The 23,660-nt window shown below is 41.3% G+C and overlaps 1 protein-coding gene and 1 long non-coding RNA gene across 2 annotated transcripts; both read right to left on the minus strand.

Moving 5' to 3' along the window:
• Nucleotides 1–1,437: 1,437 nt before the first annotated feature.
• Nucleotides 1,438–9,275, minus strand: LOC130682502 (uncharacterized). Its single transcript, XR_008995682.1, has 4 exons — nt 9,161–9,275; nt 7,089–7,349; nt 2,137–2,219; nt 1,438–1,696 (listed from the first exon to the last, which is right to left on the minus strand). It is a non-coding gene; the product is annotated as an uncharacterized LOC130682502 (long non-coding RNA).
• Nucleotides 9,276–14,730: 5,455 nt separating this feature from the next.
• On the minus strand, nt 14,731–23,626 carry LOC130682501 (AP-2 complex subunit beta-like). The gene is made up of 5 exons (XM_057496841.1): nt 23,390–23,626; nt 17,767–17,957; nt 15,568–15,754; nt 14,956–15,078; nt 14,731–14,827 (listed from the first exon to the last, which is right to left on the minus strand). The coding sequence occupies exons 1-4, from the start codon at nt 23,609–23,611 to the stop codon at nt 15,070–15,072; spliced, it is 609 nt and encodes a 202-aa protein (XP_057352824.1). The 5' UTR covers nt 23,612–23,626; the 3' UTR covers nt 14,731–14,827; nt 14,956–15,069.
• Nucleotides 23,627–23,660: the final 34 nt, after the last annotated feature.

The following is a 23,660-nucleotide window of genomic DNA, read 5'->3' on the forward strand; positions in this document are numbered from 1 at the left end:
TTTGTCATGCTCTCAGGATTTTCTTTCTACTCCCAGCGCTACCATTCTGATTCAGCCCCTTTTCACTTCACTCCTAGGCTTTGCTAGTACATTTGGTCTCCCTGAATCAAGCTTTCCTCTCTCGATCATGCTACATATGGAATCTAAAACAATCCCCCGGCTTTAATCATTTGTCTCTCTTGCTTGAAAACTTTCAATGGCTCTCCATCCTCATACTGCAACTTTCAAACCCCGATAGCTGAGAGTCAAGGTTTTTCAAAATCTTTCATTGCTTCCTAACCAGTTCTTTACAGCCAGACTGGTCTATGAAATCCTGATCACTCCTGCAGTCATGCCATTGCCTACACTAAACATTTTCCCCCCTATTTAACAAATTATAGCTACTCTTTAAGTCCCAGCTAAAATTGTCACTTATCCAAAGCGGCTTTCCCTGACCTCCATATCCCAGTGATTACAGGGTTTGGCGAATTACAGTACCTAGAGTCTCTATCTCTTTTAGTACTTAATTACCATCTCTCTTTTGATGCATATTCTTTCTTTCTACCTATCACTGTCATGTTCTGGAGACAATGTTTATACATCGGTGGCTCCCACAGTACTTAGCCCTGGGTTGTGCAAAAAATGGGTGCTATAAATAAAAACCAAGGAAAAGGTTTTGGGCACAACTGAGGGACCAAATAATAACAGTTAACACTCATATATACATTAGGCACATATAGAAGAGCTTTACGTGTATTAACCCATCTAAATCTCACAACAATCTTATGGAATGGTAACTACCATAATCCCCACTTTACAGATTAGGAAATTGAGTCACAAAGCTATTAAATGACAGACCTGGGTTCAAACTCAGGCAGTCTAGCTCCAGAATCTTTACTCTTAACCAGTGAAAGGAGGATAGGGACATGTTACTATAAAGAAGATGGACTAAAAATGATAGGAAAATGGTAGAATAGAGGTTAAAGACTTAAATTGCAGAACTAAAAAAAGCAGGTAAGGAAAAAGAATAAGGGCAATTACAAGTAAAAGAATGGAGAACGGAGAAATTAAGAAGGAAAAGGAAGACAAGGAATAATTAACAAAAGATAAAAACAAAATCGGTCAACACAGGGTACGGAAATGAGGGACCAGGAAGACCTTGAGGGACCAGGTCAGGCAGGATGCAGAGAACAAATGAAGAGAGGCGGTTCTTACAAGATCGTGAAGGTGCCATTGTGAGCGTTGGGCTCTGGCAAAGGCACACTCTGGAGCTTCTGCTCTGGGCTGAGACCTACGCATGCCAGCGTCTCATCTGTGCAGCTACAGAGCTCACATATGTTGTTTTTGGTGGTGTTCACCACTGAATTCTGAGTCAGTGATGGAAAACCTGTCTCAGATGGCTCTGGCTGCTGAGGTCGGAAACGTCCAGGTCCACAGGTGCAGCTGTGACCTGAGTCAGGTTTGGACGCTGACTGGGAACCTGCCCGGGATGTGGAAGTGTCCCCTGAGGGTGCGCTGAAGATGGAGCTAGGGCTTCCTCCTGGACTAGAGGCTCAGCCTCTTCAGGAGTGTAGGAAGGCTCAGCCAGGGCCACCTGCTGGTTTGTGTAGTTCTCATCCATCTCCGGGGGCTATGGAGGCTGAGTCGAAACCTCCTGCTTCAATGGAAGTGGTTCTAGCTCTTCAGGGGACTCTGGATGCTGATCCTGGGAATCCACCTGGGGAGAAAAGATTCAGCCTCCTCAACTTTCTGTCCATGATGAATGGGGACACTTTTCTGGGAGAAAGCTTCAACTTCCACAGGGGCCTCTGGAGGTTGATGTGGGCCACCCAGAAACTCTACAGGTAGCTTCTCCTTAGCACAGACAACATCCCTATTGGGAGCTAAATAATCATCTTGCAATTGTTGTTTTAGATGTTTCTCTGCAAATCAGCCTGGAGTTCCAATAAGAACTTTGGTAAGCCGTCGATACTGAGCTAGATCTTTCTTTGAGTTTGGAAGTGAAACAATAAACTTTGTTGGTTTTGAACTATCACTACCTAGCGGTGGAACAAGTATTTCAAATGACTGGTGTTCAGCCTGATCTACATTTATAGTTTTAGTCTCAGTTTTGAGTCAAGGAGGCAGATCTAGGACCTGATTCTGGTCTCAACTTACCAGTGGAACCACCTCTGGCTGATTTTCATGCTGGTCAGGCTTGTCCCAAAGATTTGGTCCTGGGGGCAGCTCTCCAGCTGGACCTGTGTACCAGAAAGGAACTACAGGATGCATCACTTGTTGACGTGGATGGGGAAATTCAAGAGGGAGATTGGAGGGATCCGAAGACCAGGACTCGGTTGGCCCTGGGTGTATGGGGGTCAGCTGCACAGGATCCAGGGCCCAACCCGGAGGCTGGGCTGCCTGGACAGGCAGCCACAATGGTAGCAACACAAGAAGCCACGGGGCCCAGAAACGCAGCCAGGACATGGCAGCAAAGACTCCAGGGCACAGTGAGCCAGAGGACCAGAGCAGCTGCCTTAAGCCAGAGCAGAACCATTATGACAGCTCTCTGATGCTCACATATCCTTGGCAACTGCGTGCCCCTCCCCTGCCTAGTCCCACCTTTCATTTATGACACGTTAGGCTCAGGCTGAGATCAGCTCCACGCCACCTGAGCGAGTCCTTTCTCAGAATCATGGAGTCCAAGCGTCCCCTCCCCAAGCAAAGGCTACAGACACCTCCCTCCAGGTCCCCCTTCCCACTGACAGAGACAGGATTTGGGCTGCACATCTGGGTGGCCCTGGCTACTGGCAGCCCAGGGATAGTGACTGTTGGTTAAGAGAAGGGTAAGGGTGGAGGTGGTGCAGTTTCCCAAGGAAGCCACTGGGTCTGGCATCATAACTGATACCAAGTAATTGTGTTGTAATCTTTCCAATACCATCTGTAATATCTGAGTGGCTCTGTGAAACTGTCACAGGATAGAAGCAAGCAGATCATAGTCTTCAAATTAAAGAATGTCCAACAGGTAATCATTGCAGTCACAGGGAATAGAGCCAGTATTGAAGGGGTGTTCAACAGGGTACAGAAGTGGAGTCACATCTGAGGAGAGTCATCGAATTTAATCAAGGTTAAATCAAGGAGGAAAGGAATATGGGTAAGAATAGGCAGTAAGGTCAGTAGCAAATAGCCAAATCAAGAACAATCAGAGAAGGTTTATGGAATCATACAATTATAAAGTGAAAGGTTTGCAAAATCTAAGCCTCACTCATTTATTTAAAGGAATCGAAATGGTCCTTGATAAAGAAATTGGTGGTCGAATTTAGGTGCATAATGAAATGTAATTCTGGAGCTCTGGGAAAGTGAAATTGGACGGCACAATATGGAGTAAGATTTCTACAATGTATTGGAGAACTTTTTAACTGTTTTCTGCAAACTGAAGGCAGTTCTGAATACACACTTTGAGAGTGATGACTATGACTATGAAGCTTCCTGTATGTTACAACTGATGAAAGAGTTTGTCAAGCTCACACATTCTAAATCCACATGATAGTAAACATAAGACATCTCTTGTGAAGATTTCTTAAGGGGTAGCATGAAATGGCATGGGGTGTATCATCAGTATATTTGGGTTTGACTTCTAGTTTCCAGTTATTGTCATGAACCTTAACTAAGTTACTTAACCATCCCGAGTTCAAGTTTCTTCATCTACAAAAAAAAGGGTGGAAGGAGAAGCGAAGGATCAGTGTAGCAATGGAGCTGAAAGCATTCTGCAAACCAGAGTGCTGTGCAAATGCTAGCCTATGAATTATTGAACTCAGCACTTCATCCCAGTGGAGCTAGGAATTGGACCCACCAACACTCGAGCTTTCTCAAAAAGCTGCTTCTGATCACATGCCTTTTGGGCTCGTGGGCAGCCCTTGCTGAGTGAAACTTTATGATGGCATAGAAACCAGGACAGGCCACGGCAGCATTTGGGAAGGCTTGGACTGAATACGGAAGGCCAAACTGGGAGAATACTATGAACAGAGAATGCTATGCGGTGGTCCCATGCCAAGTACAGCACATGAAATTCCCCGTCCTGGAAACAGAATTCCCATCCCCTCATATTCCCCAGGTAATTGTGGAGAGCGTGCAACTCAAAACACTTATTTCATGAACAATTGTGTTTTCCTCTGAAATCCTAGGACTTGAGAAGCACTAGAAGGCAACACGTGCTGTTGAGAGCTTCCTCTCAAAAATCTGCCAGGGCCAGTGAATTGCTGAGGTTCGCTCAAGAAAAAGATTCCTCTCAGCGGACACTACAAGGCGGGTGATGGCTAAGGCGGGACTCCTGGTGTCCTGGTCACCAGAGGGGCGGCTTTCCCCATCTCCCCCGTCTATCCTGGCCCAGCTCACAGGCAAGACCTGAGTCGCGGTTCCAGAGCTCAGCTCACACACACGTAAGGTTTTGTTATTTCCAGTGACAACCGCAAAAGGTACCGACACCATCCTTCAGTCACTGCGCATGCGCGGCCAAGGCTTAGGCAGTACTGCGCCAGTGTAACGTGCGCCTGTGCTTCGTAAAAAGTGGATCGAGGAGGAGCTGGCGCGGCAGGGCCGGTCTACAAGGCAGCCCCGTGAGCCGCAGGGCCCAGGGGCGCGCCCAGCGCCCCTGGGTAAGACAGCCATCGGGCGTCCCGGGGAGGTGGGGGTGGGGGTGGACTGTGCCAGTCAGCTCGCGGCCACCGCTGTCCGGCGCGGGGTTGTCCCCAGCGGCCTGGGGTTGTCCCCAGCGGCCTGGCCACGGCCAGCGGGAGTTGCGGCTGTAGCTGCAGCCATGGCCACCTTAAGGGGTATGGCATGCGCGCCAGGCAGAGCAGCGCTGGGAGGAGCGCCTGGCCAACCTCAGCCATGCTGCAAACGGAGTCGCTACGAGCTGCGCGGCTTCCCCCGCCAGTGTGCAGGAGCGCCCGCCAGGGAAGTGCGAGGTTGGATTGCTTGGCTGGCAGGAAGCACTACGTGTTTTACGTCTTGCTGATCCTGCGCGTGACTTTCCTCCGCGTCTGCTGCGCCTCAGCCAGGTATGCCTCTATCGGGGTAGAGCTACTTTGCCTCGCTTTACTGCTTTGTGGCATTCAGCATCATTGGCTTTGGGGATCTCTGTCAGCAGCCAGAATGCCCAGTATGAAAGCCAAGACCTCTACTGCCTCGCCAAATTTGTCTTCATCCTCATTGGCGTCTGCTGCACCGACTCCTTCTTCAGTGTCCTCTCTGTCCTCATCAAACACTCTGTGAACTGATTCCTGAGGAAAATGGATTGTGAGTTCCACCAGCAATGCCGAAGACGACCCTGGTGGTCACGGACGAACATGGTGATGCTGGACAACATCAGAACCAGCGCAACATCTCCACAGAAACAGATGGAGTGACGGAGAGTGACACGGGCTGGCAGCGTCCCTTGAGGGGAGGATCTCCGTGAAGGGCTTTTTGGCAGCAACAAGGTGTCAGTAGCCATCCTCCAGACGCAGCTGTCTGAAACAGTCAACAGTTGCCCCCACCAGGCCAGCACGCTGTCCAGGTGTTGGGGCAGCATTGTGTATTTTCCTCGGTTCTTGTCCCCACCACAACAAAGAATTGAAGGGCAGAGTCACAGTAGTGAAGCGGGGTAAAAGTTTTATTTGAAGTTACTTAAAGAGAGAAAATGTGCAGGAGACCTTAGGGAGGAGACGCACCCTGAAAGGCTGGTGAAAGTTTAAGGTTACAGACATAGAAACTACAGGCGACCGCAGAGGGAGGTCTGCTGAAAAAGTTACAGTTATGCACTTAGAAAGTGCGGGCGACCCCAGAGAGAGGAGCGCTGTTGAAAGTCCGGGGAAAGGAAATCCCAGGGCAAAATACCTCTAAAAACCAAAATCAGTCAAAGGGAGAGATAAAGTTTAAAACCCGTTTATTGCTTACAAACTGCAGTCCAGGACCATCTTTCTCTGCTCCGAAAGAAGCCAACAAGCCAGCCAGCACCCTCTCCTTAACCTCTCAGGTTCAGACACACCCTCGGTTACCCAGGTAATTATCAATTGATACCCTCCACTCCTGAGGACATGCAAATGCCCTAAAGCCATATTTCCACCGCTCATCGCCTATTGATACGCAGATGTACTAAAGCCAGGAGAAAGATTCTGGAAATATTACAATTTTACCCACAAGCACCCTGAAAGGTTGGGGGTTCCCCCTTTTAAGGATTTTTCAGGAATGTGACCACAGGCTGGGGGTCTTGTTAAGTGGTTCCTGAATATTTAAAATTAACTTAAGGAATTTACTACTCTTGATTTCTCCCTGAGTTGCCGGAGTCTTGGTCTGGGAGCATATCAAACAAGGCTCCTGCCCAGCCCCTAAGGTGGGCTGAGCCACTATCTGTTCGCTAAAGAGTTAAAAATATTACTTCTTAACTTCCTGGGTTTTAAAATGCAACCTTATCTTTTAAGATGTAAACCTTCCTGCCCTCTACTATGTTGTTTATGGCTGGGCCTGCATGCTAAATTAGTTGCCCAGGTTGCAAGCAATACCTGATTAGGGCCTGTGGGTAAAATTGTAATATTTCTAGAATATCTCATCTGGCTTTAGTACAGCTACATATCAACAGACGCTCAAGGGTGGGTTTCCCTATGCATGGCACTATGGACAACTCTGCTCTGAAGGAAGCCCCGAGCCAGACACATACTCAGAATCCCCTTGTCCCCCTTTCTTGAAGGGACTGGGAGAGGCTGTGAGTTCAGCCATTCAGAGTTCCAGGGAAAAATTAGGATCTCTAAGATTTTTATTTCCAAATGAGGAACAGATGAGCAGGAAATCAAGCCTTACCTAAACCTTTCCTCCTTTAGGCAGTTAAACCGCTAGAGCAAGACTAGTAAAGAAACAATGCAATGTATAGGCCACTTTTGTGAGTCACTTTTAAGACTGTAAAGATAAGGAGAAAGGCCTGAGGCTTCAGTTCCACATCCCTGGAAGATGGCTGTTTGCTGGAGCTGAGCTGAGATTTCTAAAGCTGGGCTTGAAGAGGCTGAAAACAGCTCCTGAATGAGCCCAGCCCCAGCAGAGCTGAGCCGGATGTGTCTCCTTGGCCTCCAGACCCCCAGGACACTCCTTGCTCTTACCTGTCCCCACTGGTTTCTGCCAGCCTGTTGTTCATGATGGCCAACGCTTCCTAGTTGTCCAGAACAGCTCCACTGTGACTCACTGTGCAGGCTAGCCTCCCAGCAGCACTCAACATTTTAAAATTAGTGTTCATGTCTCCTTCCCAGCGGGCAGCTTCTTCAGTGGAAGAAAGTAATTTCATCTCCTTATTTATTCATTCATTCACTCAGTCAACAGACTATCAATCTCCTCCTGTTGTATGCCAAGAACTGTGCTTGATTCTGGAAATGAGAAAAGACACAGTTCCTTCAAACACTTAAAGATCTTATAAACTAGCGATATAAGAAGATGCACAAACAAATCAAAGCTTCCACACACCTTGAGAATTCACTGTCCCTGTGTTAGGCAGGAAAACAGATATGAGCAGGGTGGGAAGAGAATAAGGCCAGGAGAGCCCACTAAAAAGAACCAGAGTTAACCAGTTAAAGCTCAAACAGCCAGGAGTAACTTGGCCTGGAATGTTTGAATATTCCCCAGATAAAGGAGGGTACCTCAGCATAGCCCATGTCTTATTGTGTTAATGACACAGGCCCAGCTTAATTTTTAACTTCACATACATGCTGTTTTTTCTCCTTCGGCCCTAATCAAGTAATTTGCAAACTGGGAAACTTATTTAGCATGCAGCCCATCTGTAAACAACAGTAAAAGGCAGGAAGTTAAGAAGTAAGATTCTTAACTTACTCTTTAGGAACACAAAAACTCAGCCCACCTTGCGGGCAGGGCAGGCGGTCTTGTCTGATATGCTCCCAGACCAAGACCCTGGTTATCACAGGGAGAAATCAGAGCAGTAGATTTCTTTAGTTAATTTTAAATATTCAGGGACCACTTAACAACTCTGCACCCCTGCCCGTGGTCACATTCCTGAAAAATACTTAGAAGGGGAAACCCCAACCCTTCAGGGGGGTCCTCTCTTTGAGGTCGCCTGCACTTTCTGAGTGCGTAACTTTTTCCCCAGCCTTTCAGTGCACTCCTCTCCTCTCCGAGGTCACCTGCTGCATTTTTTCTCTCTTTAAGTAACTTGAAATAGAACTTCTACTCTGCTTCACAACTGTGTCTCTGTCCTTCAATTCCTTATTGCGGTGGGGACAAGGACCGAGGAAAATACACAATGCTCCCCCAACACTAGCAATTAGTCTTTTCCTTTTGAACTTTAGACATTTAAATTTCCTGACACTGTGTGAGAAAAGTCCACCAGAGATGCAATCTTTTTACTTAAGACTGTTTTCTTGAGTTTTAATATGCAGCAAATCAAAGTATGACTCATTAAGCCATTAACAGTCTAGCATGAAATCCTTAAAAAAAATTCCCTGATTTTCCTATGTGACTCTGTTGAAGTGTGTGTGTGTGTTTTACATGTGGGGGTGGGATAATGTGGGAAGCTGGGAGGCAGGGTGAGAAGGAGAGAGATTTGAAAAAATAAAGAGTAGGTACAAGTAGGGCTCCAACACTGGGGTTCTGGGTGTCCTAATAGCTACTCTGCAGAGGACACACAAAAGGGAAAATAAATTCTCAAGATCTTTATTTTAATCCTAGAATGTTAACAAAAGAAAAACAATTTCATAAAATCTATTCCATCTTATCATACAACTATGCCCTTCCTTCAATTTTGATACTAAAAATTGTTTTATGAAGAGATGCTGATAGAGAATAGCTGTTTTAATACTTGGACATTAAACTACAAAGTTGAGATTCTTATCATGGTCTTAATATTTTTGACATTTTACTGGTCTGTGAAATCCAAAAGTCTGGGAATGTGAATAGTCAAATCTCTCATTTTATAGGAGCTCCCCATGGGGAGTCATGTTCTCATGGCGCAAGGACCTATGTAGATGAATAAGGGAAAGGGGTTACTCCATCCCCTAGCACTCTGAACATAGTGGATAGAATAGGGTCTAGGTCACTGCTTACTTCTTTGACTAATTTCCTCCAAAAAACCAGTTTTCCCTTCTGCCTTGGTATTCTAACATGGATAGTTTCAGAGTTTGTCCTATTTTAAATTTATTTTCACTGCCTGCTTTGGACATTTTCTTACCTAAGCTGTTAGGATTTCATACATTCAGGAGGAAATGATACAGTGATGACATGCTTCAGTCCTCAATTCTTCTCTGTCTCAGTAAATTGAAAGGAAAAATGGTCCATCTGTCTGGACCTGTATAGAAAAATTTGGAGAAAAATAAAACAGGAAAGAAATGTTCCATTATTTTGTGAAATAATCTACCTTTAATCTGTCCCACAGCTCAGCGGCAAAAGGCTTATGCAAAAATAAACTTGAGTTTTCCTCCTCAAATAATATGTTTTTTCAATGATTTAGATAAATATTTCTTAAACTTTGACTCAAGGTAGATTCTGAAGCTAATCAAAACAGTCGCTACATTTCACTTCCATAAAGATAAGCCTCTGAGCATCAAAAGGGCAATGGACTAGGCGTCAGCACACCTTTCATCAGTAAAATGAGGGAACTGAGCCAAAATGTAAATAATCTCTAGTGCAAAATATTCACTGTGAATCAAAAACCATTTGTATTGCGGTCTGTGGAAAAGCCAGTTGCTGTAGAGTCCCCCAGGTCTGAGATGTTGAGTCAGTTCTCACACATTTTCCCGACACAATCTTGATGAAGCAAATACTGCACTAAAGACAGGAGGAGGAAGAAGGAGAACACAGAGTGGCCCCATATTTTTATTTCACTAGCAATAAACACACTGATACAAGGGCTTCATAGTTGAGAGTAAACACTGAGGTGATGGGTACAAGGCCATGGATGAGCTACGAGGAAGGAGTGGTTAGAGAACTAAGATAATTTCAGAGGAAGTATAACCAACGTGGCTGAAGTGTTTTGGCTGCATATTGCCTGAGAGTCATTCTTCATTCTCCATAACATTCAGGCCCACGTGAAAGTGGGCAGGGGAATATGGGGAAGTGAAGGACCTTGCTTGCACAGAGCCCACCAGTGATCTCAGAGGTTTTAATACCACCAATTTATTTTCAAAGCAGATATTCAAATCCTCAAAGTTTGAGGTACTGTACTTAACCAGACATGTGACAGTCACATTCACTGTCTTCATAACATTATCTTACTGAATATTAACTAGTGTTGCAAATGAAACAAGTTAATGGTACTAAACATACCTAGAGAACAGACTAGAAAAGGAATAGTGGACTTCCCAGAGCAGAACAAACAGCAGGGCTCCCAGCCTCACCACTGACTCCCTCTCAACTTTGTCCTGGAAGAGTCTGGGTCTTCACTCTCCTTTCTTCCATCTACTGACATTTTTGGTCTTCTGGCGACCAGTGCACTAAATAGTATAGCATGGTTCTTTTTTTAAAAATTGAGATACAACCCACATAACATAAAATGCATCATTATAAAGCATACAATTCCAGTGTTTTTTTAGTATATCCACAAGGTTGTACAGTAACCACCACTATCCAATTCCAGGACATTTTCATCACCCCTAAAAAGAAATCCCATGTCCATTAGCTGTTACTCCCCTTTTTCCCCTCCTGCTAGGACCTGGCAACTATTAATTTACTTTCTGTCTGTATGGATTTGCCTGTTCTGGACATTTCATATAAAGGAAACATACACACCCATATATCAATGGAACAGATTAGAAAGCCCAGATATAAACCCACACATATATGGTCAATTAATATACCGTAAAGGAGCCATGAATATACAATGGGGAAGATACAGCCTCTTCAATAACTGGTGTTGGGAGAACTGGAAAGCTACATGTAACAGAATGAAATTGGATCATTAACTCCATAAATAAAAGTAAACTCAAAATTGGATTAAAAACCTAAATATATAACATGAAACCATAATAAAACTCTTAGAAGAAAACAGCCAAAAATCTCTTGAGCATTTATATTCCTGGAGGCCGTTGGTGCCATGTATTGTGACTAAATGGAAATGTTGTCATAATGTGGAAGAGATAAGCTTTTCTTAATTTTTTTTATTAAAGTATCATTGATGAACAATCTTATGCTGGTTTCAAATACACAATGCCATGGTTCAACATTTACCCATATTATCAAGTCATCACCCTGTGGATTTTTTCCTGGTCACATCTCCTCAGGCAAGGGAAACAAAAAATGAACAAGTGGGATTACATCAAACTAAAAAGCTTCTGTAGGCAAAGGTCACCATCAGCAGAACAAAAAAGCAACCTACAATATGGGAGAATATATTCATAAACTATCTATCCAATAAGGGGTTAACAGCCACAATATATCAACTCATATGAATCAATACCAAAAAAACCCAAATAACCTGATTAAACAATGGGCGGAGGACCTGAACAGACATTTCTCCAAAGAAGAAATAAGGATGGCCAACTGGCACATGAAAATTTGCTCCACATCAACATCCATCAGGGAAATACAAATCAAAACCACACTGCGATATCACATCCCACCACTAACCAATGGCCATGATCCAAAAGACAAGAAATACCAAGTGTTGGCATATTGGCAAGGATGTAGATAAATGAGAACCCTATTATACTGTTGCTGGGAATGTAAATTGGTACGGCCACTATGTAAAGTGGTATGGAGGTTTCTCAAAAAACTAAAAATAGAAATATCATTTGACCCAGTGATTCCACTTCTAAGAATTTATCCAAAGAAAACAAAATCCCTGATTCAAAAAGATATAAGCACTCCTACGTTTATCACTACATTACTTACAATAGCTAAGATAATGAAAGCAACCAAAGTGTCCATCAGTAGATGAGTGGATAAAGACAGGGTGGTACATATATACAATGGAATATTATTCAGTCATAGAAAAGAAGCAGCACTACCATTTGCAACAAACATGGCTCTATGATCAGTGAAATAAGCCAGCTGGAGAAAGACAAATACCATATGATTTCACTTATCTGTGGAGTATAAAAACGAAGTAAAACAGAAGGAACAAAATAGTAGAGTAAATTCATAGACACTGAGAAGGGACTAGTGGTTACCAAGGGGGAGGGTGAAGGGGATAAAGCAGCACAATAATTCACAATCACAATATAAGTTAGTCACGGGGACAGTAGTACAGAATGGAGAATACACTCAATGATTCTCTGACATCTTACTGTGTTGATAGACAATAACCACACAAAAGGGGGTGAGGATTTAATAATATGGGCAACTGTTGAACTAGTGTGTTGTATATCTGAAACCAAGGTAAAATTGTATATCAATGATACTTTAATTAAAAAAAGGGAAGTGGTAGATATACACAATGAAATATTCATTCATAAAAAAAGAAGAAGAAACACTATCATTTGCAACAATATGGATAGAAATAGAGGGTATTATGCTCAGTGAAATAAGCCAGGTGTAAAAACACAATATCAACTTTTATACTCCACTTACTTGTGGAGTATAAAAACAAAGCAAAACAGAAGGAACAAAATAGCAGTGGACACAGACACCAAAAAGGGACTAGTAGTTACCAAGGGGAAGTGGATGGGGTGGATGGGTGGAAGGGAGGGGATTAAGGGGCACAATAATTTGCAATCACAATATAGGCTGGTCACAGGGACGACAGTATAGCATGGAGAATACAGTTAATGATTCTGTAACATCTTACTACATATAATAGTGACTGCACTGGAGGGGAGGGGGTGATGGCTTGATAATATGGGTAAATGTTGAACCACGGCATTGTGGATTTGAAACCAACATAAGATTGTTCATCAAGGATACTTTAATAAAAAAATTGAGAAAAGCTTATCTCTTCCACATTATGACAACATTTCCATTTAGTCACAATATATGGCACCAGTGGCCTCCAGGAATATAAATGCTTTGATAACAATTTTCAGTAACTCCAGGGAGAGAAAAATCTTTTTGACTTTGGATATAATCTTATACAACTATTTACAGGTTTATCAGAGGTCAATAAGACAATGACAGTGTGGGAGTAAAAACCACAAAATGACTCTTACGCTACCAGAGTCTCTCTGAAAACTGTCTACATTAAGTATATCAAGATCCAATAAACAGATCTATATCAGGATCCAATAAACAGACTTTCACATTTCTGAAACAGAGTGACTGAACTGTATTAACTATCTGAAGCGACTGAGCAGAACCAAGAGTGGAAACCAGGATTAACTCCTTGCTGTAACAACTCTTACTAAATGATACATCACTGGTAACTAACAAAACAGCACTGAGTTGAATAAAAACAAGGAAGGACAACTAAGAACTTGGCTTTCATAGAAGCTTGACACAGCATGTGTTTCCTTCTTTTCCCAGGAAGTACCGGACATAAGCACAAATTATTTTAGGATCTTTGAGAAATCATATGGTCCAACTCTGAATTTAAGCAGAACTGCACACAGTCAAGGAGTAAGAACAAACACAGAGCTCTGAATCTACCAATTACAGTGAATAGAGGCCATCATTAATTTCAACAAATTTCTGAATGAGGAAAAACAAGTGGAGAACTGGTGACTGATGAAGCAGGGCAATGCAAATTGTAGCTCATATACCTACTGGAAGGCTGCAACCGAGCTAGAAACCAATCGGCCCTGTAAGACCACAGAGAGCCTCCAGGACTACCAAGATCAACTCCCTGCCCTAAAGCAGAAAACCTGCGAATACAAAGTGCTACCTACATGTGCACAGAAATCCTAGTGAACTTTCTGTTATCTCATTCTTAATATAAATGGGCTGCAATTTACTATATACATGGTAAACACCTCAATTAAAAAGATATATACAGACAAGAAAATGTTACCCATATAATATTCCAGATGATTAAATTCAAACTGCAGAAACAAATAACTGTCATTCATATCCCAGACTCAGAAGCTATTACAACCACAAAAAAAGAACACTATAAAAAATGTAACAATAACAGGAAACAGCAGTAAAGAGTGGTTTTATGGAATGATGGCTGTGCAGAAGCCAAGAAAGCAATTGGCCAGACTGGAAGAAGAGAGAGGACAGAGGAAGGAAGCACAAAGGATCTAGGACAAAATGTTTATACGGACTTGATAAAACACTTGAAAAGCTGGATGAAGACAGAGGTACAATGAAGACGCACAATTCAAGAAAAAAAGGCCATTGTAAAACTCGAGAAAAAGAAGTCTGTGTAAGAAAATAACCATCATGTGTATTGTACTGGCTCTACATATTTACGGTCACAGTATGCATACTGTTTTGTTGGCCTATAGTTGACAGAACAAGAAATAAACGTGTATTATCTCAATTTATAAGGATAATCAAAATAGGAACATAAACTTTATGATATAACTATACTGGAGAATAGGAGGGTACAAGTAGGAATGGCAGGATATATGAACTAAGTTGCTTATCTCATAGCAGAAAGTTAATAGACGATGTCTATAATTGGTAAATCAATAAATAATGCATGAGCATATTAGAGATATAGAAGTAATCAAAATAACAAAAATGAGAAACAGTCAAAATGATTCCCTCTGGCAAGAGAGGGACCAGGGACAGCTGCTGTTTACTAAAAATTCTTTAATATTTTAACCGTGTGCTATATTCCTTTAATAAACTTTAAAAATGTATTTTAAAGAAAGGAGTGAATACTCAGAATCCCCTAATGTGATCAGAGCTACCACCAGACACTTGCCTCCACCTTGATGGCGCACCTTCCAATGGCCCGCACAGCTTGATGAACAAAGTCAGCATCTACGTGGGTGGCATACTCCTTCAGTTCTGCTAGAACCTGGTAAAAATCCAGGAAGTGGATGATTACGAAGGACTTTCAAACAGCAATTTCATAGCCTAATTTTTTCTAAAAGCCAGATCTTAAGATCTAAGTCACTATAAATTTGAGTTTGCTTTAGGTCCCACCTGAGCAATGTTGCCTTGGGATGCCATATGAATCATTATGTCCAACTTCTCTAGTTTAACATAGATAGGGTCATTGTACTTCACAAAGAAGACTTTGATTTCCTGCTTCAAGATTCAGGCCTGCTGTATGAAGAAACCCAACAAGACAAGACAGGTGACACATATATTGCTATATCCTTCTGAATCTATATATATCTAAGCTGTGCCTCTCTGCTCCCTATCCATTCCCCCCAGGGAAAAAAAAACCCACAAACTTCCTCTACACCCCTCTGTCTATTTGGAAGACTTTTTTACTCCTTTTAATGGTCGGGACATATACTGCCGAAAAGAATTGCTGGAAGAATGACACTCTGCCTCCAGACTATGGCCTGCAGCATATTAAGCAGGCAGTAGCTAGAATACCATTAAGAGGCCCTCAGAAAACAAACCCAATTGAGAGCCACACCAAGCATTTATTACAGGAACACTCTGAAATCAATGCCCTGCTGACTCTGGGCAAGTTGCTCTGCCACACATTTTCATTTCTATACATTAAACAGAGCTTAACACTTGCCTCTTTATATACTGATGTTATTAGGTTTAATTCAAAATTACACACACTATTATTATTACCAATTCATCTTTTCCCAATGTTTTCTGGACAATTAGGTTGATATTCCTCAGGGCGACATACCGCAGCATATTGTAGTAGTCAGAGTCCTTAGGTAACAACTCTAGAAATTTCATTAGGACTTTTACTGCTGAAAGCACCACCACTGAGTTGCCATGAGATAGTCGGGGAGTTAGCCGCTCACAGATGCTGAGGGCAGAAAAGGAAAATTAACATCTTGAATTATAATTTCTTTGCTTAATCCAGTCTATACTGTGTCAGAGGTCCATGGCCCAAGTATTAAGAAATTAGAGAATCAATTACATAAGTCAAAGCTCCATGCACAGGTAAAACTGGGATCTAATACTGCAAAGCCAGCCAACTACAGGCAGAGCAGGGGCATCAGAAGACTTTAGGAAATCAAATTTAGAATAGTCAAATTGGAAGGAAACTGGCTAGTAACTGAACTCTTGAAGCTCACACCATTTACCTTCCTTTTCAGAGTTCTGTGTCCCCTTATTATGTAAGGGCTCCCTGCCTTACAGCCCATTTCTCCTCAACCTACAGGAAGTCAAATTAAGCATTCTGAGTATTATTTTATAGTGAGAGATACCAACCAAGTGTGGCTGAAGGTTTCATTGTAAGATGCAGGAAGAAGTAGGTTGACAGAGAAAACTACCCAACCGCTTGCCTTCAAGATAATAGAATCTTTGAGAGAGTTTTTGTTTTTTTAACAGAAGTACTGCAATGTTCTCTCAACCTTTTCTCCTGCTCTAGTTCCTGCCACCTACACTTGAATGTCTCATGAAATCTTGAATATTTAATTATCTTTGAGGGTTCTTCAGAAACTGACCTAACTTTGATAGCTCTTGGGTAACATGAGCAGCTAGCTGACTATATTCAGTTAAGGATACAAGATGAATAAGCTGTGTTTCTTTCCCTTCCTCCTAGATCTCCTTGGCTAACTCCTTGAACCTCCTTCAGGTCTTTATACAAATGCCACCTTCTCAGGGAGGCCTTCCCTGACTTCCCTTCTATATAAAATACAATTCCTCACCCCCAAATGGCCAGAATTGCTTACTAGATCTTTTCCTACTTTATCTTCCTTGTTAGCACTTATCATCATCTGACACATTATATATTATTTTATATATACATACTATATACACTTCTGCCCCATCCCTCAGAATACGTGTTCCAGGAGGGTTATGATTTTTTACTATCCACTACTCTATCCTCAGGGCCTAGAAGAGCATGGGCTCAACAGATATTTCCTGATAAGTGTGAGATGCCAATGAACAACAGAAATAAAATTCATTGTAAAGTTCTTTCCAGAAGATACTTGTGTTTTCAATGATGGAAAGGATCTATGAGGGTAAACTTTAGTGAAGTCCAGAGGGAACAATTTCCCAGACAAGTGAAGAACACTTATGTTATAGTAGCTTGAGCTTCAGCCAGGCAAGGAAGGTTCTTACCTACCACAATTAAAATATGTCAGCTTTAGTACAGAGCCAATATTTCTTCAGAAGTACTTTGCATTGTACAATGCCTACATATACAATATGCTAATAAAAATTAGTGAAGATTCCAACTGTAAACTAAACTGTATGGACGTGTATATGAAATTTAGGAGTTTATTTCTGACACTGAGACAAAATTTTAAACACTAAGGTGGCAAAGGGCTGAGAACAATCCAGGTATGCCTTCCAAAATAGTCTCTAAATTCAGAGTGGTATGATTTATCTATCTAATGGAATAAAGTAAACATAGAACTTTTTTGTGTGTGGTGCAAACACCCTTTCCCTAGTACTGAATGACAGGTATAGCTCAGATCAATAAATTGTATCAAGCCACTTACTATGTACCTAACAGAATGAAAGTTTGTCACTACAATGAGACACTCAGAAACTGCTGTTTGCCAAATAGCCAGGAACCGCTGTGTGGAGATGTGAGACCACAATGAGGCAGGTTTTGGTGGAAGGTAACTGCACCGCTCACATAAGAAATGGAAAACACCAACTCAGAAGAACAGCTATATTTTCATGGTTTACTCTACTACCTAAAATGATCCTAAATTGAGTGAGAAAATACCATGAGACAGCAGTATCTATCCCATAAGCCACTAATCTTCCTCAACATAACAGACCCTTATTCTCAAACAGACACTGGAACTTGTTCAATCAGACAGGACTCCCAGATACCATGGAGGCAAAGAGACTGACCTCTGAGCCTCCCGGTCATCTTTAGGGTTGTAATTAGACAGGCAGTCCAGGATGAAAACCTGGCCCCATTCGGTGCACTCATTCAGGGCTGTCAGCAGCTTATTAATGTTCTGTGGGTTCAGATCAAGTAAGGTGCTATTTGGGTGAGATTCGCTGATGTCAGGTAATGCTGCTACAGTATTAGCCACCACCTGGGAAAGAAGTAGATAAGACTTTGATTTACCAAAAACAGTACAACTACAGATAAATACTTAACCTTCAATGCATCACTTCATACATAAACTCATCACCATTCCTGAACATTTTACATAGGCATCAGAAAACAGATAAACTGTTTTCAAAACATAATCAGATGACATATGTATAAGTGCATCTACAAAGCCTCATGCAAATTTAAGGTGATAATAACAGCATAATTCATCAAGGGTTAAGTTGCAGCTTTTTACATTAACACCTCTGAAAATGGGATGCATTTTGTAATCAAAAGCATGTCAGTTTAACAGGAAGTATTTTTCTTTCCAGCTACCGCAGAAAATAACAATGCACCTTATAATCTTTGGCATCTTAGAATCAATGAATTATAGCTCAACTGCATCCTTCTTTCAGGAAGTATGATAAATGAAAAATTGCTACCAAATTTAAGAAAGTGCACTTGTGTCCTGACTTACAGATCCACAAATCCACATTAGCTGCAAAATAAACAAACAAAATGAAATAAGCACTTGTTATCAAAATTATAGATTATTTTCAATATAACAAATCTACAACCAATGAATGTTTAACTTAAAAATGCAAAAACACCTAAACATAAAACAACAGAAAAACTACACTATGGTCCTAAACAAGTCCATTTAAAACCACATTTGCAGTGAGGCTCCCAGTTGTTACTGTTACTGAAAATACCAGATAAGGCTGAATATAAATATTCTTAAATATAAGTGAGACATGATGGGAGACAGCAGCTTTAGTAAATACGTGTATTAAAAACATTCTACAAAATGTCAGCTCATTGTTAGTTCTTGCTAAAGTCCCTTGTAAAGGCTTGAGAAACTAATAGTGGTGTGATTATCCTTTTGCTGGAGAGAGAAGAAACAAATTGGCCACAATTTAGCTACTGATTTTAACACCCATATAATCTCGGTAGTCTACAGATTACTCCAGCATAAGATTTTACCTAGAAGATAAATGTGTAGAGAATATAATTTTTAAATCAAATACATTTATGACAATATCCATTATTATATAAAGGATAATGCCACAAATGGTATCATCTTTAGCTATAATTTGATGATCAGAACAAAAATTTCAAGGCGAAAAGTCAAAGGCTCATGTGGCAAATATGGCTATGGATATAATATTTTTGTTCTTAAGACAAATTGGGAAGAAATAACTAGTCCACCTACCACATGGCAGCACATAGGAAGTTGTTTTTTGACTTAACTTTTATTTGCTGACTCCCCCATCAAGATGGCATTTAGTGAAAACTAAAAGGCATAAAGAGTGAAAGAATAATCCCCTCCATCATCTCAGTGCTTTACACGCAGGGAAAAGGTTATTTCCCATGCATGACACACTTGATAGATCCAATTACAGTATAAAGGATCAAAATGTCATAGAGGAAGACCAAATACTGTTTTCATCTTTTGCTGCCACCATATGCCCAGTGTTGGTAACCAGCTGTCCAAAATAAAGCATCCTACCACATTTACCACTGCAGACAGCCAAATCCTTTAATGTTTTTTTTTTTAGTTAAATATAAAGCCTTTTAATAGGAAACACAGAAGAAAAAGTGAGAATTGGGGGAATTAAAAAAGGCAGTGGTGAGGAAAAAGAACAGAAGGATGCTGAACAGAATGAAGCATTAGAATCCCTCTGCTATTATCACAAGCAATTGGAAATTAAACCAAGTATCTCATGCAGCTAATGAAGTATATGTTCTGGTGGTAAAACAGGCAATTTCTGCTTATTATCATATTAAAACAAGAAAGGGAATAGAGAAATGTAAGTCTAATTAAAAGACCCAGAGAAATTAGATTACAGGATTATGTTTAGAAAAGCCTGCACTGAGAAAAAGAAATCACTGCCAAATGGTCACTGAGCCAACAACGATCAACCAGAAGAGATGTATCCCCCAATTACAAAACTCTACCTTTTCCCTTTCACCTCCACATCTTCACATTCAGGCTGTTGTATTTTCAGAAATGTACTGAAGCAGGCTCATTAGAGACCGCTTAGAGTTCTGGTCAGTGAGCCATGTTTCTCTCACTCTTTACTTGAAACTCAATATAAGCCAGTTACACTGAATCTCAAGAAGACAAAGAAAAAGACTGACTTCAAGACAGCAACTGGGTGGCTAGCTAGGGTATATGGGATGACTCCAACTGTCAATGTTTATACCGTTTCTTTGGAATTTTGTACTATATACATAGTACCTATACTGCATATTTTTTAAAATTTAAAATAAACTTTAAAAGTAAGATTGAAACTTAAGATTTACTGCCTCTTCTCAGAAAATAAATCAGTATCACAAAGAACAAATCCAACCCTTGCAGTAACTGCCTTGATACCACATGTTAAACATTCTCTTTTACTTGAACCATCACTCTGAATTTGAACTAAAACTAACACACATCAGTATTTTTCCCCCTAGAAGATTGCCATTTCTTTTAGGAAATACTAAAAGAACATGAAGATAACAATGAAAAACTAGACTTCCCAAGAAAAAAGGGTTTCTAAAGCAAGTTTTGCTTTAAAAATGGATTTTCAAATAGGGTTTCTTAAGGAGTTTCCTCAGTACACTGGGTGATTTATAAAAAGATGGCATCTAAGCTACAAAGGAACACATTCATAGAGTAGAAAAAAAATTTTCTATTTTCTATTTCATCTTGCCAGAATTATTTTCTGGCAATTAACAAAATTACGTTCTGTTCTTTGTGAGACTGCAACTAAACCTTACTCCTCCCCACCACAGTGGACCTAATGTAATATGTATATTTTAGAGGTACAGATATTAAACACATATACATACAAAAACTATGTATATAGATATATATAAAATCACACTCATACTAGATAAGTCTTTCTCTGCCTTAACTAGACCTCTCTTCAATTTGGTACTATGATTCCTTGGAGCCTGCTGAATGTCCTTTAAGGTAAGCATTTGCATTCTGACCTACTACTTTATAGTATACTTCATAGAATGAGTTGTAGAAAAAGACAGACAATAGCCAAAGTTCATTGAACACTTACTATGCACCCATTAATGCTCACGGCAACTCTGAGGTAGCTGCTATCAAAATCCACTTATTACAGATAAGGAAAACAGGCTTTAAAAATTAATAAATAGGGTTAGAGAAATTCAGTGACTTGCTTAGTCAATATAGCCAGAAACGGACAATGCTTGAATATGATCTCTGGGCCTATGTCTGATTTCACTGTCTAACTAGTACTCTAGAGGCCACGTCCAGCATTTATAGAAGTTCCAAGAGCTGTGACCTTCAACTGAGGGAAAGGGAAAGAAAAATCAGAGCTGGGGGAGGATAATATTAGGAAAACACTATTCCAGGCAAAGGTGACACGCAGATTTATATGAGGAGGAAAATGTATTCTTCTAGTTTAAATATTTCAGAGATAATCATATCCTGGCAGTACTTAAAAGAAGCAAGATTAATTATCCAGTTATAAAATCTGATTTATAAGCCACCACTACCTTACATGCAGAACATAAATTCGACCCCCCTTTTTTTCTTAAAGGAGCAAGCTGAAGCAGTGGGTATGGTTAGAATAAAAATGATCCTGTAAAAAAGAACTCCAGAAAAAGTCCAGATATGTAATGGGAGAGGAGTATCAGAGACAGAAGCTCCTTTATGAGAAATCTCACACACTTGCGTGTTCCTTTGAATGGTTTTCATCCTGCACTCCTTCCACTTATTTTCACAGCTTCAGTACCCAAGAAAGATAGCACTTTCCAATACAGCGCCTTCCTCCTATACCAGTTGGGTGGTTGGGATCTGATTCCAGACACGTGGACCTATGAGAAGCCGCTGACGTGTAGCCTCAGCCTAGACCCTCGCAGTTATCCACAGCCTTCCTCAGTCCCTTGCATCCAAGGAGATGCCTCTGAAAAGGAATCCTGGCCTCCACTCAGTTCTTTCCCAGCTCCCAAGGGAGACGCAGGGGAACCTGTCGCTCCAGACTTTGAGATCAGCAGCCGGGCTAGTCCCATTTAAGTTGCTGACGAGCGCCCGATGTTGTGTGCCATTGACGGCTTCCTTCTATAAGGACAGTGAAAGAAAAGGCAGGTTGGATGCCGATACTCACCTCCAAATCTATCCCAAACGAGCCCCCAAAGATGATGCCGGAGGTTCTTGTTTGTGGAGTTGAAGAATGAACTTAGCAAACACCCAAGGGCAGGAGAGCCAGGGAGAGGCTTTTATTGAGATACAGTGAGAGGACAGAGCTCCTGGCTCAGGTGGGGACAAGAGAGCATAGGTAGCGGTGCGTGGTCTAGGGGTTTTATAGGCAGTTAAGGATTTGGGTGAATGTGAAAAAAAAGGCTTAGGGGTGTGGACTTGTTAAATGGTCCCTGAATATTAAGAATTAAGTTAACACAAGCAACTTCCTGCTCTGGTTTCTGAGATACCAGTGTCTTGGTGTAGGAGCATATCAGACAAGGCTGCCTGCCCAGCCCCCAAGGTGGGCTGAGGTATTGTTTGCTAAAGAGTAAGTTAAGAATTTCCAACTTCTTAACTCCCTGGGTATTAAAGTGCAATCTTATCTTTAAGGTGGACTCCTCCCTGCCTTGCTTTTTCCGGGAGCCCCTCACCCTACTCTGAGTACACCCACGGTTCCTGTCTCATTACCCCCTCTACAGATGGAGACCCTAGCTGCTGCTAGGGAAAGGGGGTGACAACTGCTCTGGCTGCTTCATACTGAGAGGGGGCGCAGTAAGGGGTACAGTTAGGGCTCCCATCACTGGTCAGTTGAGAGGGCCTCGGAAGATGGGCACTTTTATTCTGGTTCCATTTCTATTACTATTTGCAGTTTTATGGCTTCTAGGCAAAATAGAACAAATCGTGTTATGACGTTAAGTTGCAATATCTGGAGTTGGATTTTCCATTCTGGAAGAACAATCTTGACAATGAGATTAAAGAATGCATGGCTAAATATAGTAAGATTCCAATTGAAATGATAGGAAAAAATAAACATTTGGAGGATCATAGCTAGATATTTTGGGGAAACTAGAATTCTGGATCTCGTCTATGTCCCAATGACTAGTATTAGGATTTAGTATAGATAAGGCAGCATTATTGAAACAATACTTTTCTCTAAAATCACCTTCATTTTTATTAGAAGTAACCAGATAAAGAAAATAATTAACACTTGGCTTGGTTATTTACATATGTGCAGCAAGAAGAGCAATTGATTACATAGGCTCTTTTAAATGTGCTTTGCTGGAACTTATTGGACTTTTATAGGCCTCTCGAGGCCAGAAAGCCAAGACAAACTTGCCATCAGGTTTTGCCAGCAGTACCTATAGATTTGGGTGAATTCCCCTCTTCTCGAGGTCCCCAAGACATTTTGAGGTTTCCACACCTGCCAGGAAGTGACCTCCTTTACTCACCTGGTAAGGCTGCTGGGAACCCTGTAAGCAACGTACCAGGCCAATTCTTCCAAGGGGCTTCATTGGCTCTATAAAGTCAATCTCAAGTTTCTTAAAGCTGTTTATATCTGAGTTTATGCACGTGAGTCTCTCAGTCAAAGCCTTGGTAATATAATCAGTGTTTTTATGATTGGTCCTGTTACAAGGAAAGCAGATTCTTACTGAGCTTCTGCAAATGAACATACTGCCATAAAACAAAAATACTCACTGAAAGTTTTTAAATTCCGGAGGG

Source organism: Manis pentadactyla, unplaced genomic scaffold, assembly GCF_030020395.1.
Source record: "Manis pentadactyla isolate mManPen7 unplaced genomic scaffold, mManPen7.hap1 scaffold_770, whole genome shotgun sequence".
NCBI classification, from domain to species: Eukaryota; Metazoa; Chordata; class Mammalia; order Pholidota; family Manidae; genus Manis; species Manis pentadactyla.

Coding starts and splice junctions, on each gene's coding strand:
- LOC130682501 (XM_057496841.1), bottom strand. CDS start 23,611: ATGTTCATTTGCAGAAGCTCAGTAAGAATCTGCTTTCCTTGTAACAGG. Junction 17,958..23,389: donor GTTCCCAGCAGCCTTACCAG/GTGAGTAAAGGA, acceptor CTTCTTTCCCAG/GTGGTGGCTAATACTGTAGC. Junction 15,755..17,766: donor GATGACCGGGAGGCTCAGAG/GTCAGTCTCTTT, acceptor TTCTGCCCTCAG/CATCTGTGAGCGGCTAACTC.